The sequence below is a fragment of the Chelonoidis abingdonii genome, chromosome 1, assembly GCF_003597395.2.
Source record: "Chelonoidis abingdonii isolate Lonesome George chromosome 1, CheloAbing_2.0, whole genome shotgun sequence".
NCBI lineage: Eukaryota > Metazoa > Chordata > Testudines > Testudinidae > Chelonoidis > Chelonoidis abingdonii.
In genome coordinates, this window is record NC_133769.1 from 96,884,606 (window position 1) to 96,900,273 (window position 15,668).

The 15,668-nt window shown below is 46.7% G+C and overlaps 1 protein-coding gene across 7 annotated transcripts in view; it reads left to right on the forward strand.

The window, feature by feature from the left end:
* RANGAP1 (Ran GTPase activating protein 1) overlaps positions 1-15,668 on the forward strand; it is a 28,228-nt gene that overhangs the window by 9,640 nt on the left and 2,920 nt on the right. For all 7 annotated transcript variants that reach the window (XM_075068083.1, XM_075068088.1, XM_075068069.1 and 4 more), the window contains 9 exons: positions 2,615-2,773; positions 2,954-3,067; positions 3,622-3,721; positions 4,615-4,699; positions 5,335-5,491; positions 5,980-6,096; positions 6,464-6,566; positions 8,566-8,654; positions 10,442-10,563. In XM_075068083.1, coding sequence (XP_074924184.1) covers positions 2,615-2,773; positions 2,954-3,067; positions 3,622-3,721; positions 4,615-4,699; positions 5,335-5,491; positions 5,980-6,096; positions 6,464-6,566; positions 8,566-8,654; positions 10,442-10,563 — 1,046 coding nt within the window. The remainder of the gene's footprint in view (positions 1-2,614; positions 2,774-2,953; positions 3,068-3,621; positions 3,722-4,614; positions 4,700-5,334; positions 5,492-5,979; positions 6,097-6,463; positions 6,567-8,565; positions 8,655-10,441; positions 10,564-15,668) is intronic.

Consider the following 15,668-nt stretch of genomic DNA (forward strand, 5'->3'; position numbering starts at 1 on the left):
TTCCGTCCACACTAACCGTAATCCGATATGTTAATATTGAATTTAGCGCTACTCCTCTCGTCGGGGAGGAGTACAGAAATTGATTTAAAGAGCCCTTTATATCGATATAAAGGGCATTGTAGTGTGGACGGGTATAGCGTTAAATCGATTTAACGCTCTTTAAATCGATTTAAATGCGTAGTGTAGACCAGGCCTATATCTGACCTATCAGTCCTCATCCTCAAAGCTGCACAACACTTTCAAAAGCTGAGCCTGGGAGCTTAAATTCATTATTCTACTAGACACTAAAAATCAGGGACTGAACAAACATTGGATTTGTGGTTTATTACAACTATTTTCAACCCACTAATGCCCTCTTCTTGTCCTCTGACTGCAGAGGTATTAATGGGTCACTCTACCTTGAATGGTCCCTTTAGAATATGTGCTAACTACTTACACTAAACTATCTATTCCACCTTGCATTTTGCTGTGATGCTGGGAGTACCTTTCCCAGCCCTGCCCTGTGGCAGGAAAGTTTGTCTCTCTCACCAGCAGAAGCTGGCCCAATAAAAGATATTACTTCATTCACCTTGTTCCACAAAAGCCAGCATGCTAGCTGAGCAGCTTCCTAAGCTAACAGGAGATGCCAAGAAGAGGGCTGTGTGCTAAGCCTTACCTATGTCTCAGAAATAGGCACTTAAGTCCAGGCTGCAGGGAGGCGCCCAGCTCTGCTGAGCATTCAGTCAGTGGGAACTCACTGCCTGGAGACAAGCATCTAAGGCCTTTTCTTGCAGGAATAAGTTAAACACCTGTCCTGTGCAAAACGGGATGCTGATGCTGGGCCCACCTTATAATTGTTAGTTCAGTGGGTAGAACAGTGACCTGCCAGAGAGGAAGAAAAGTGGAAGACCCCTGTTCGAATCATCTGCGTGTTCTAACCACTGAGCTTGGGGGTATTCTGATGTGGGGCTCCCTCAGTCTCTTCTGTCGAAGCTGTTGCACTCTGGATAAATAATGGGAGAGTGATAGGAGCAGGGGGACTGGACTCAGGGCCTGCCATGTGGGTGTCCTGACCACTGGACTATAAAGTCATTCCCATTCTTGCCCCATTCTCTCTGTGGATAAATACTTAAAACAGTCACTGGGCCAGAGAGAGCGAGTACATGAGTGAGAATGACTGACTGTAGTCCAGTGGTTTAGACACCCACTTGGGAGGTGGGAGACCCTAGGTTCAGTCCCCCTGCTGCCATCACTCCCATTATTCATGTAGAGTGCAGCTGCTTCAACAGGAGAGACTGAGGAAGCCCCATATCAGAATATTGCTTAGCTCACTGGGTAGAGCTCTCTTCTGAGAGGATTTGAACAGGGGTCTCCCACATCCCAGGCAAGTGCTCTAACCGTTGAGCTAAAAGTTTTGTGTGAGGGGTACCACCTCCTCCAGACTTGGAATGGGAACTGATCCAGTAGGTGCTTCACCAGATTTCAGGGGCCAAATGCCTGTCATCCCCTGGTTCGTGAATCGCTCTGGGGCTTAGGCAGCCTGAGTTATATGTCTGCCTAGAGGGAGACAGCAGCACGTGTGCCCAGCGGCAGGAACATAGGCACTGTGGGACTCTGGAAAAACATATTCACTGAGTGAGTTTAGGCACCTATATGGTTCAGCAGGAGTTTTGTGGACCACATTGGTGCCAAAACTGGGGCTTAGGTGCTGAAGTACCTTCTTGGATCCCACCACAGCTGCTCACCACATAACTCCCATCCAAGGCAACAGGAGTTGGAGGCACTTGTTATTTCTCTGGCTCATGTCTTTCAAATGTACATTTTCTACCACCTAGTGACTTTTTAATTATCTTGCATGCTGTCAAATGTGCCAGCAATAGTGTTGCAGAATCTATGTATTGGTGACCCCATCAATATGTGTATTGTTGCGTATAAATGGGTAGATATGATCCTGCCTGTTTAACAGTTACAAATAAACGAGATTCTCTATCTTTGGATACTATATAAGTATCTTCCTAGGCCTGTCTTACATATTTATATAATGCCATTAGGTGCGTGGACTAAAGAGAATTCTTCACAGTGCTAAGACCTGCCTGCAATCTCTAAAACAATGACAAGTTTGGGGTCTTTTTCCATATAGCAGGGCACTTAGACTTGTGTGGACTGTAGTCTTATTTTCATGTTATATATTGTATGTGCCATACTGCACTAATTCCCATTTTGGAGGGTTTCCTTTGCGGCCAGAAGCAGAACTAAAAAGAAGCAAAAGATTTTGATTCTGCCAAGTGGTCACGTGCCTTGACCTGGAAAGCAGCTTCTTGAGCCACTTCTGGCTTATAGCCCCGAGGCTCAGAATCTCTGGCCAAAGAACAGATGAAAAATGACATCCTAAGCCCTGACTCGCCAAATAAAAACATCAGTCCTATCTTGATTTGTCACTGGAGGCATAGCTGCTGGGGTTGGAGGTCGTGTATTTGTAGCAGTTAACAGGATTGCCGGGGTTCTGGTGGGTGATGTAGTGGACTCACTGTGGGTGGCAGAGAAGCAATTTGTAAGGTAATCGTGTGGGATGGTGGTTCTCTGCGCTTGTATTGAAGTGTCTTTTTTTCTAATGGCTAATCCTGTCTAAATCTAGCTCATTGGGACACTGGAAGAGGTCCATATGCCACAGAACGGAATCAACCATCCTGGCATTACAGCACTGGCCCAGGCCTTTGCTGCCAACCCTTTGCTGAGAGTTATCAATCTGAATGACAACACCTTCACAGAGAAGGGGGCTGTGGCCATGGCAGAGGTGAGTTACTAGCAGTTGCACTGGGTGTGTCTGCTCCCTCCCCATCTCCCCACCCCTAGTTAACAATGGTCCGTGCTTTGGGGCCAAATGTCCTTGTGAAGCTGGGAGGGAGAACAGTTGATCATTCCCTCTACCTCTCACCTGAATTTCTGCCTTCATGGGTATGTACTCTCTCTGCAGACGCTGAAGACTCTCCGACAGGTAGAAGTGATCAACTTTGGGGACTGCCTGGTGCGCTCAAAGGGTGCCATCGCCATTGCTGAAGCAGTCAAAGAGGGGCTCCCTAAACTAAAGGTACCACATTCTGCTGCTCCTTCAAATCTCTTCCCAAAACACCCTGTATGTTTCCCCTCCCTTGTTCTTTGTCCACTCTCCAGCCCCACCCAGTGGAAGTCACATTTTAAGAATGGGGTTAGTTCATGAATACACCTGTTAAAGTAAGACACAGCCATCCTTTCTCCCAGGTCAAAGAATCCCAGGATTAATAACAGGCGAAGGGAGGAGGACATCAAACTAAAATAATCCATTCCAGAACAAATCCCCTTCAGCTGTTTAATATTAAATCCCTTCTCGGGGATCATCTCATTCAATATGTCTCGAGGGATGTGGCTGCCCCTTGAATAATTTGTTCTTATTGGCCTGTTGGTCTATCTGTATTGTTTGGTCTTTGCTCACTGCCTGAGTCCCTTCCAAGTCTTTTTTTTATAATTTAAAAAAATAACCTCTGTGCTGAGACCAGCTCCAAAGAAGAGAATTCCTTAAACAATTCTGAGCATGCCCAGCTGGTATTTCTAATGGAGAATTGGCATACAGCGTTCCTATAAAGCAACTTCTCCTCTGCTTCTCAGGAACTGAACTTGTCCTTCTGTGAAATCAAACGAGATGCTGCTCTGACTATTGCAGAGGCTACTGAAGATAAGTCTGAGTTGGAGAAACTGGATCTCAATGGTACGTGAGCATGAAGTTAGATCAAAGCTTATCCAGTCCATGGCAAACTCTAGAAACCATTGGGAAGAAGCCTGCGGGATTGAAATATCTGTATTGCTGCCAGAAGTGTCTCTGTATAAAATATTGGTGCTGCTTAGAGCAGCTGAACCGACTAAGCGAATAAGCTTTTCCCTCTTCTCCTAGGCTTTAGTGGTAATACTTAAACCTCTTGAGCCACAGTTTCAAATGCTGACAGCGTATCCCTGCCGCTTCCTGAAGTGAATAAATCTGAGTTCCATATGTCTGTGTGTGTCTCTAGGATGAGAATTTAAAAACAAGGTCCTGTCTGCTCTGTACTGGTATTAAAGATTCCATGATGCTATTAGTTTTGCATTGAGGTCTGCTTCTATGTGATTGGTCCTTGTGTTGGTTGTTGCCTTCCCTTCCAGAGGTGGCTGCATTTCTATGGTACTATACATATATAATTTGAGAAGTGCTTCAGAATCACCCAGGATGAAAGGAGCTGTATAAATGTACAGAGAGTTCAGTCTCCAAGACTCAAATCTCTTCTGGTTAATTGCATTTTTCCATCTTTGAACTTCCCTTGCAATTGGATTCTGTGATGTTCTTCTTGTGTCAAACCCTTGTGTGGTGCCTGAATTGGTAAACAGCTGACAGATTTCAGTGACAAGTCTGCTGTCTGAGCAGTTTGTAAAGTGCTTTGTGTGAAAGGTGTTTATAGAAATGCAAATCAAGCAGCCATCCTCCCAGCCAGCCAGAGGTTGGATTTATGGACTTCACTGAGCATTCTAATTAAACTTTTTTTTTTTTTCTCATGACAAATTCAGCACCCAATCTGTGAGTGTCTGTCTCTTCCTAACCCCCAAGATGACTTCTCTCTTCTTGCATCCTAGGTAATGCTCTGGGGGAAGAAGGCTGTGAACAGCTCCAGGAGATTCTTGAAGGTTTCAACATGGCAGATGTACTGGGTTCCCTGAGGTAGGCCATGAGAAAAGGCTGTGGCATGGGTCTGCTCACCATTCATGTCAGAGCTCTGGCGGTCTGCCTTTTACGTCTGTTTCATGCGAGTTCCTGTTTTTATGGGGTCTGGCACTACTGAGAGGTGTTGGATTAACAGGACTAGAGATGGAAAATTTCTATCCCCAGTATGTATGCAAGTCCCACCCCCTAAGTGTACCTCACACCTTCATCTGGAGGGAGCTCCATAAGGGTGAGATGAGAGCACAGTCTTCGTGGCCTGCTCTGCTCTTGACTCTTCTGCCCACACTTGATGCCTGCTCTGATGTTTTGTGGACAGCTGTCCACTAGGAACTAGGCTGAGACTCTCACCTCCGTTTTACCCACTGCCAATCTGTCACTGCTGGTCTGAGGCCAGATTAGAATAGGTGACCTAAACATGCTAGGCTCCATAATCCATCACAGTCCCCAAAGGCTCTCACTTACTGCCCTAGAAGTGATTTGCTGCCAGTCACTTTTTAGTGTTTTAAGGCTTGGAAGGATCTTACTGCATTTTGTAATGACCTGGAGAACTATTCTCAGGTGCCAGTGCATGACCAGGAAGTCTGTATTGCGGGACTGCTTTTCATGTGAACTCTTCTCTTAATTCTTCTTAGTGATGACGAAGGGGAGGACGAAGGGGAGGATGAAGATGACGAAGGGGAGGATGAAGATGACGAAGGGGAGGATGAAGAGGAGGAACAACAACAGCTGCAGGAGAGGGGGCAGGGAGAACAGGAATCGTTGCCTTCTAAGAAGATTCTTGACTCACATGTAAATGTGCTTTGAGGGGTAGCCAATAATCCCTTATTGGGAGTAGGGGAAAGAGGTTTGAAATGGGGGGAGGCTGTTATGAACTTGTAGAGAACAAGCAGGGGTTCACATACCCCTTCTTTGATTGGAGGGATGTGTCAGAGCAGGGGTGGAGTAAGAGCGCAGAGGGGGAGAACAGAACCTCAGGAATGTTCAGTGGTGATCTGAAGAAAATTAGCAGGAAAATCTTATTTCTTCCGTCATTTTCTGTAGCCGCGACAGCACTGCCTGGAGCCAGATAGTCATAGTGTTCGCAGTACAAGCTTTCTCTTCACAGCTTAGCTTGTGCCATTCCTGTCCTGGGCTCACTTTTCCTACCCCTTCACAAGCTCTGACAGTGCAGATAAGTACTGACCTGCAGCACCATCGCCCTTTCCTACACATTCATGCACCCGCAGCTCTGCCGGTGCTCTGCAGAATGAGCTGGGATCTGACTTGCTCTGTTTCAGGACTCTACTCCCGTGTCGTCTCCTCCTCCTGTGGATGTTGCCACATTCCTCGCCTTCCCATCTCCAGAGAAACTGCTGCGACTAGGGCCCAAGTGCTCTGTTCTGATAGCTCAGCAGGTAGGTGAGTCAGTGGCTTTCTGACGGTGTGGTTGGAATAAATTGTTTAACCGCCAGAGGTAATCTTTCCGGGAGTCTCGTGACCTGGATTAGGGTCCTCCCATTGTCCAAGTGAGCAGAAAGGAGGCAGACACTCAACTTGAAGCTGCACATCTCTGAAGCAGATATGGTGCAAGCACAGCAGCTGCATTTCATGGCATGGCTTGGCTTATGCCTCCACGAGCATCCTGATACAACCAATTCCTGTCATGTCCAGCCAGTTGGAGGCAATTGTTGCACTGCTTTTTGTTGCTTCTGTAGCAATCGTGTCTCTTCTGCCCTTAACTCTGCCATGCACTTAATGGCTCCTGCTTTTTCTCTCTTACAGGCAGACACATCTGATATGGAAAAGGTGGTTATGGCTCTCCTGAAGATCTCTTCTGTGTTCAAAGATGAAACCACAGTGAAAACAGCAGTGCATGAAACAACAGGTGATGCAGTCAGTATCTCCATGCAAAGGTGTGGGCTGAAGGAGCCTAATTTGCACCTGTGGCTTCTAAAGAGATCCCAGGGATGGCTTCCCTGGACCATGCCATTTTTTGGTAGTTCGGTCTCCCATGGCAGCCAGAGGAAGACTGTTCTGTCACCATAGTGTGCCAGATTGTGCAGTGCTGTTTTGGGGGGAGTGAGGGTGTGAAACCTCAACAGATCGGTTTATGCCCCCAAAGCAGGATGATCAATATCCCTTACAGCTTAATTAGTATGGCTGTGAATGTTACTCTTCCTGGTATTTTTTGGTGGGGGGAGTTGGGATTTATTAGGTTTTTTGTTTTGGCCTCAATATCCTGTCAGTGAGTTCCATAGATTAATGATACTGTAAATAAAGTGCCCCCTTTCTTCTTGTATCTGGGGACAGTGTAAATAGAGAGCACCCTTTTGGTGTTCTTTTTACTAGTAACTGTCTTAGATCTATCGTCTCTTTCCAGAAGCACTGGGACTGGAAAGGTGTGGGGCAGGGCAGAGAGGCAGTGCGGGGGGACCATGTACCCTTTGTATGTTGTGGAGCACAGCACTGGAGCTCAGTATGGTAGAGGAGAGATTTGGGTGGGGTGTGGCCTATGGATTGTGTGAATCCACTGAGCAAAACCCTCCTGTGGAAGTGTGGATGCTTCCATAGCCCTGAGGCTGCTGTTGTGGCTGCATAAGATATGTGAAGGTGCTTGGGGTACTGCCCCAGGGTCGAGGAAGAAGAATTCTCCATCCTTTCTTCCTGAAATCCCCAGCAGCCACATTCACCTACATGCAGTCTGCTTATTGGAGCTGTGTGCAGGGTTCAGGATTTGGCCCCTCCATCTGGCATCCCTTTAAAGTCTCTTATACTGATTTACACAACTAGTTATTGCCATTAAGAGACTCCTAGTGGGTAGGCAGGACAGAAACCACTAAAGAGCTGTTCTGTGCACACCAATAATGTTCCTTGTCACTGAGGCAACAACCTGTGGTCAGTTGTATCAAAGGCTGTTGCAGAATGGTCAGCTGAGCATCCTCTGAGGTCAGCAGATCACCTCATGGCTCTGCTAATCTCTGCCTCTGCTCCTGTGGGTGATTGGCACCCACGATGTGACTAGTGTCCACATGCACCTGGAACTGAATACTCTTCGCCTTCCCTAGCAAGTTCAGGTCATATCTGGCAATTGCTGCAGTGTCAAGAGATGGTTTCTTCAGGGTGAGGTGTCTGTGTGTTGAGGGAGGGCTGACCCTTCCTGAGGAAAACATCAATAACGTCTGACAGGGTACCGCAGCCACCCTGCTTTCCTTAAGTTACCAAGTGGGGCAAGGGCCAGAGCCACAAGTGGCTGATCTTGAGGAACTCTGAAAACCACAGATCTCCTCGCTGGAAACCAAACCAAATGCACACCCAGTGGATAACGGTCCCATGGGAGCCTGTTGCCCTTGTCATTTTAAAGGCCAGTGAGACCAGCTCACAGCCAAATTGTCAAATCCATCGCAGTGAGAGTGAGGCTGTGCACTACCCAAACGCAACCAGTTCGACCATTCCTTGCATTGTTTCTGGCTAAGGTCAATTAACACTTCTTGGCCTCAGCCATAGTTCTTCTCTAGGCATTTATGCAGCCCCCATACTAAAGACTGGACTCCATGTGACTTCTTGGCTTTCTCTCTGCCTCATCTTTCAACTCCCAGCACTCACTGGTGGCCTGCAGTAACCTCTGGCACCAGAGACAAACCGGGTATATAAAGGGGTGTGGCCTCCCATGGCTCATCTAACAGCTGATAATAGTTAAGGCCTCGTACTCAATGGCAAACTTGACCTAAATTCTGCACTGAGCCTGCTGTCTGTCTGGTGCAGTAGACTGGAGATTGAGGCAGCTTGAGATAAGCTGAATGTAATTGAATCCAATAGTGAAATGAACAGTAGTCACCACAGTATCTCATGGTGCTCTTCAGCTTGAGACATTTATTTCTCTCTAGATGCCTTGATGAGAAAAGCCTTCACTTCTGCCACATTTAATTCTGATGCATTCATCACCAGCCTACTGATCCACATGGGCCTGCTCAAGGTGAGAGGGCAAGAGGGAGTTAAAAGTGGACTGTGATGGGTGAGGTGGGCCGAGTTCTCATTACATTTCTGGTTAAAAGCTAAGGCTTGCTGGATTGTGGGTAATCATGTTCCTGTCCCCATGGCAATGGTAAAACTCCTGTGTATCCCCAATGCCTAGGGACAATAGAAAACTGCAGGGATAACAGATTCCAGAGTGGGATTATATTTGGGTGGAGGGCATGGATTAGCTGTTCCCAATTCTGTTCTACTTGGTCTAGCTTGTATATTCAAGATCAGATATCTCTATAAGGCAGGAAGGTTCATACTGGGATGTTGCTGGACAAAGCTTTTATAGAGTGATGGAGTTACCAGTTGTCAGACTTCTGGGTGTAGCCTCATGAATATTTATTCTTCACCCTGGTATCCAAAAGGGCCACTGAGTCACATCTTCTCTTTTAAAAGGACCACAGCAAGAATAAACAAGACACCTGACTGAAACTTTCAGTTTCATTCTATCCAGTGTTCTTGCTAATGCCCAGAGCATCCAGTTTGTGGCTGCACAGAATAAAACCTGTTAGCAGGATTATTGTTTTTGAGAATCAGCTGCAAGTTAGCTAACTGCATTAGAACCTGCACGTATTAGAACCTTGACTTGTGTATACAGCACTGGTGAGACCGTCAGTGGAATACTGCGTATACTTCTGGTGTCAGCTTTTTAAAAAAGGTGTTAAAAATTGGAGAGCTGCAGAAAAGAGCCACAAATGATTCAAGGGCTGGAGAAAGTGTTTTATATTGAGCAACTTGAAGAGCTCAATCCTAGCTTATCAAAAAGATGGAGAGGAGACTTGATTAATGTACAAGTACCTTGATAAGGAGAAAACACTGGACACTGAGGGGCTCTTAAATTCAGTGACGAGAAGCATAACAAGAACCAGTGGCTGGAAGCTAGACAGACAGCGTGCCTTGTTTCTAGTTTGAATTTAACAGTGAGGGTGATTATCCATTAGGTCAACTCCCAAGGGAAGTGGTGGATACTCCATCTCTTGGTGTCTTCCGATCAAAGCCCTTGGCCTTTCTGGGAGACATGCTTTAGCCAAACACAAGTTATTGGGCTCCATCCAGGGACTACTGGGTGAAATTCTGTGGCCTGTGATAAATGGGTTGTTGGACTAGGAGAGCTATTGGTTCCTTCTGGCTTAAACTTGGAATCAATTCTGGGAGTGACTGGAAACAGTATGGTTGGCTAAGAGAGGGGCCTACAGGAGGCAATAACTGCTGCCTTGGATCTAGCAGGAACTGTTGGCTTCCTTCTCAGCTGGAGGGAGGGTCCTGACAGGGTGTCTATGCAGAGGAAGCTGTAGAAGAAACATGCATGTGCACTGTCTAAATTGCTTGCACTTCACAAGACTGTCAAGCCCTAATTGAAACAAACTGGAGTCTTGCTGATGCCTGTGCTGGGAGACATCTCCCTTTGGGTTGATTGCTCATCTCCTAAATGACCCAATGTGTGTAACATGGGGGCCTGCTCTCCCTCCTGCTGCCAAGGGAAAGGCTAATTCCAGCAAAGAATTAGATAGTTGTGTGAATAACCACGGCATCTGTCATGATGTCAACTAAGATGATCTCCATGACTTACTAGAAGCTGAGCCTCAGCTGGATTGCACTGTAGAGGGTCGCTTGCCTTTTAAAGGCAGCAGGGGTTGGTCAGTCAGACAGCACACTGGATTAGATGGAGTGATGACTGCGTTTGGTGTTGCAGTTGCTATGGGCCTGATTTTTCCGTCCTTCCCCATCCCCATCTGGCAGAGTGAAGAGAAGATCAAGGCTGTCCCAAGCCTCTATGGCCCTCTGATGACCCTGAACCATATGGTCCAGCAGGATTATTTCCCCAAATCCCTGGCCCCGGTTCTCCTGGCCTTCGTGACAAAGTGAGTATTGCACCTTGCCAAGCAATCCTGTTCTACAGGAAGTTAGACATATTTGCATATGGTTGAGGTTAAAAGGAAAAATACATACTCTTCCCTTCAAGCCTCCTGTGGGCGGGGGTTCTAGAATAAAAATGCGAACAGCTTAAAGGAAAGCTGTTCCTATCTTGCTTAGTCCAACATTCAAAGCTTACAAGGTAAGAAGCACTGATTATGAGGAATGAACGGGGAAACTGACTTTCTAAAGGTGGTCTTAAAACTGGAGTTTATGCAGAGGCAGGCAAGTTAATGAATAGTGATGTCAAGTGACAGTAGCAATGTCTTAGCCCAAAGGAAGACTAGGATCTAATTTCCAGTCACAAGTTTAATGAGTTAAAAGGACACTGCTGAATCAGATTTAGCCCCAAATGCATATCTCAGCCATTACAAAAGTAACATCCAAGATTAATATTAAAGTTTTCATGACTTCAAGTTCCAATGGAAACTTCTTGAATTCCCATGCATTGCATCTGCAAATGAACACTGCCGTGTTGTGACAGGGCATGAGAGCTGGGAAATGAAAACAAAATTGACAAGTCTGTTAATTATCTTTGGAGCGAACGCCAGAAAGTAAAGATCATGAATAGTGAAAATTTTAAGCCTTGTTCCTTTTTTTTAAAATTCTTTTAATACTAAAATATTTCTTATAAGACAATGCTTCTTAGATTGTCAGTTCTAACAGTTTCCTTCCAATACTTAAGCAAATGTTGTTTAAAATCATTAAAAGGGTAAGTCTCTTAAATGTAGCCCTGGGGCAAAGTAACAGATTGATAGGGCATTGGTCTCCAGAACTATTCTCTCACTCTCCCACCCACCCCCAACAAGTCAACCATGGAAGCACAATGGAAACTTAATGTTTGTATAGCACTTACAAAAGCCAGACCACTGAGTCCCCACTCCGTTGCTGTAGATAAGTGTTGGTCCGTCTCTTCACTATTGGAGGGGGAAACTGAGTCCGAAAGGCTGTGACTTGCCAAATCGCCACACAGTTAGGATCCATGTCAGGGAGTTTGGTGAGTTTCTTAACCTGATTATATCCTGTTCAGTCTGCACTGAACAGTGGACACCTTTTTAAACAAGTTCCATACCCAAGCTAAAACTTTGGGCAGGCGTAAAGCTAAAATTGGTCAGGTACAGTATTAATTCCATGTATTCCCAAAATCCTCAGAAGCTGTCATGAAGATGAGGATCCCATTGTGCTGGGCACCATACAAATACATAGAAAGACGCTGGCTTAAAAGTTTGCGTCCCTTTCCCCAGCCCTTTGTAAGTCGTGCACAGTTATATGTAGCTGGCCTTACTTAATAGCTAAATGGAAGTGCTTCTAGCTAACTGGCTGACTTCTAGCCGTCACAGCAGAGATATGGAGATGGCTGCCTTGCAGAGCCAGTTCAGGGGCTCATTCCACATACAAAGGACAGTATGGCTATAGCTGCAGAGGTAGCTGTATACGAAGCTGCCAAAATGTAGTTAGACCTGGCTCCTGTTGCAGATTGGGGGGGCTAGAATTTGAGTTCCTGATTCCTAACCTAAAGGGGAGAGACTATGCGAGCTATTCACATCTCCTGCAAACATGCCCATGTGCTGTGCGCTGTTGTTGCAGTCCACAAAGGAAGGATGAGGAAATGGGGCTGGTAGTAGTTCCTGCTCAAGGGGGCAGGATGAAATAAACAATCTACTGTAGCAGTCCTGTCCGTTAGCTCTCTTTCCTTTCCCCAGAGCTTGAGCTGTAGCCCCGCTCACCACCTTGCTGGCTCTGAAGCAGCCCCTCCCCAAGTAAAAAAGAGCAGGAACTGTGCTGTCCTCAAGCTGCCAGATCACTGGACCTGTCTGCGCTATGTAAACAAAATGTTCAAGGGAGAGGTGTTTCCATCCCAGACCTTCCAGCCTTGTGCTACTGCCTGTGTCTAAGTAAAACTGGCCTGGACGATGGGCCATGCTGGGGACTACTTGTAACATTCACTTCTAGTGATCTGCTGGGGAGTCAGGTGCACTGTTAACGAGCTCTTCGTCCAGCATAACCTCTGACCTGAGAGTGTCCAGTGGCTGTATACACTGAGGAGGTCATTCACAGCGCACATTACCCTGCATGTGCCTACACCCCTCTCTTAGGCTCTGGGCTAGCAGTTAACCCTGCGTGTTGTTCTCTGAGCTGTGCCCATAGCGCGTTAAGCACAGTGGCAGCCATAATTTTGCTGCATTTAGATCAGTGGTTCTCCACTGATTTATACCTTTGTGGACTGCATATGCAGCTCCTTCTGTATTATGTGGCCACATCCACACTATATACACACTACCTGTATGGCCCTGAGGATCTCGCATGGGCCGCAGCTATGTGCTGACAGGGCTGTAAGTGGGCTGCAGGCTGAGAACTACTGATGTAGATGTTTGGGTACCTCAGTGACAGGCATGCTGTAGATAGGTAACGCTTCCAGAGTGAAAACGTGGCTTCATTGATGTCAGTGGCAAAACTTCTGACTGCGGCTGCAGCAGTATTTCATCACAACTTTGCTTAAGAACGGGGAAGCGGAGAAGCCTAGTTTTGCTGGAGGGAGAGGCGGCGGGAGAAGGAGGAGAAGCTAGAGGGAGGAATGTGTGTGTCTTACAGTGATACAGTGTCAAATCATAAAACACCCCAGTGACTTTTGCAAAGGAAATGTCGTAACATATGGTGAGAGCAAAAGGAAAAAACAAGCTAGTACCGAAGCTGCAGAGTCAAGCAGTTAAGCCACGCCATTGTCCAAGTGAGAACTTCCTTCCCAACGCTAATCTGTGGGGGGCAGTAATACGGGGTGGGGGATGTGCGACAAGCCCAAGGCAATGTGGCGAGAGAGTGCTTCTTTGCTGGTTCAGGGCTTGCTCTCTTTGCCGTAACACCTCACTCCCCAGCTGTGGGCGTTAGAGGGAATCAGGAGCTATGCAGCTGCAAGCTTTGCAAGGTTCTCTAGTGATTTGCTATGTTCCTTCCTGCTCCTGCAGTCAAGCCTTGTGTACCCAAAGGGCTTCACCAAAGATTTTGGTAATCCAGGGCCCCTGTTTGCCTGGCCCCTGTTTGCCTGGAGCTTAGATGCTGAGGAGCTTGCCCTGTTCTTGTCCAAAACTAACAGGCTGGTCCAGCTCACTGCAGAGCCAAGTTTTGCTCATTGGAGTGTTGGATAACAGCCTTGGTCAGCTTCCCCTGGGAATCTAGTCAGACCCTTCAGCTCATTGGCCTGAGCTTCCATGGTACATGAATCCAGCCACTCCAGCAGCTCTCCTGGCCTGGTTAGACTGTCAGCTCCTTTGTAATGGGCTTGTGGCACTACAAAGTTCCTGTGAGTTGCTTCTGTCAAAGCAGCTGTCGCTTACTGTGTCTCCAAGCTCCGTTACCTCTCAGTGGGAGAAGTTATAAATGCCTGTAGCCAGGGCCCTCGGAACTCTGGGGGGTGAGGAACTGGCCACAGAACTCACTCAGTGTGACAGAATTTTTCCTTTTAAATTGTTTCTAACCTCATGATTGTTGAGCAAGATAACCTAAAAAAAAAAAAAAAAAAAGGGTAGTGAGTGTAAGTGATGCCCATCTGACTCTGCAAAGGGCTTGAATGCAGTGGCCCTGATCATCTCAGATGGGGGTGCTTAGGGCTGGTTCTCTGCCTGGAATTTCTGATTTCCCACCTCCCACAGATGCTGCAGAATTCATTAGCTGGCTGCAGACAGGCCCCCACCATTTTGTTTTGTGTCCCTGCCCTACTGAGATTTGCCTGCGGCTGCCTCTCTCAGTTACTTTCCCCACAAGGGGAAACTGATTATGTAGAGTGCATGCTCCCTTTGCTATTCTATAGAGCCAGGCTGCAGAGAGCCTGAGGTAGAATCCAGCTGAGGAGAAGGGGGAAGCCATAGAAGTGCAGGCTAGCGCAGCAGAGGTTCAGGGAACTCGGATACAGTTCACTTCACTAGTTCAAGCTCTCCCCTTTCTCTCATGCACAAGGCCTGGAAAGGAGATTCCAAGTTAAGCCCTGCACATAACATCAGAGCTAGGCTGACTGGAGAACCTGGTAAAAACTCCATCATCAAAGTCATGTAATGAATTGTCCACCCGTGTGCATCTTCAGCAATGAACCAGTTGGGGGCAGGAAGGATGGGAAGGAAGGGTAGAGAGCATGGAGATGCAATCCATTAACAGTGCTGCAGAATTTCGTCCATTAGACTACAGAGCATACGGGGTCCTGTCTCTCAGCAAATACTGTAAAGTGTACAGCTAACAGTTTAGCAACAAGGAAATACTGCTCAGTCCCATATTTAAACGTTTCTGGCTTCATTTGAAACCCACTTCTCCCTCAGACGGAGCACGGCACATATTGCTGTTCTGTCGGGGGTGGGGCGCTGGTCAGAATGTTTTTAATTGGTGGTATTGGATTCAAGTTCTTCAGGAAACATCACCTTGGGGTGGGCACAAAGCATGGAAAGTTTCAGCCTAAGCAGTGAATGTGCTCAAAGGATGAGTCTGTGTAAAGGGGAAACCTATTGCACCTGTAACTGTAGCAACTTCTACCCTTATGCCCTGTACAGTAGTAAGAGGCCAGCTGGCTTGATAAGTTTCAGGAAAGGATGAGAGAGAGCTGAGGAAGCACAGTATAGCTGTAGTTACTCTAGAAGAACCATTGCAGGGCCAATCAATCCTCATGCTTCAGGGAACAAGTAGATCACTTGTATAATACAGTCAAGTATCAGAGGGGTAGCCATGTTAGTCTGGATCTGTAAAAAGCGACGGAGTCCTGTGGCACCTTAGAGACTAACAGACGTATTGGAGCATAAGCTTACATGGGTGAATACCCACTTCATCAGATGCATGTAGTAGAAAAGCAGTTTCTCCTCTCTTGGTGTTCACACCTCAACTGCTAGAAGAGGGCCTCATCCTCCCTGATTGAACTAACCTTGTTATCTCTAGACTGATTCTTGCCTGCATATTTATACCTGCCTCTGGAAATTTCCACTACACGCATCCGACAAAGTGGGTATTCACCCATGAAAACTCATGCTCCAATACGTCTGTTAGTCTATAAGGTGCCCCGGGACTCTGTTGCTTTGTA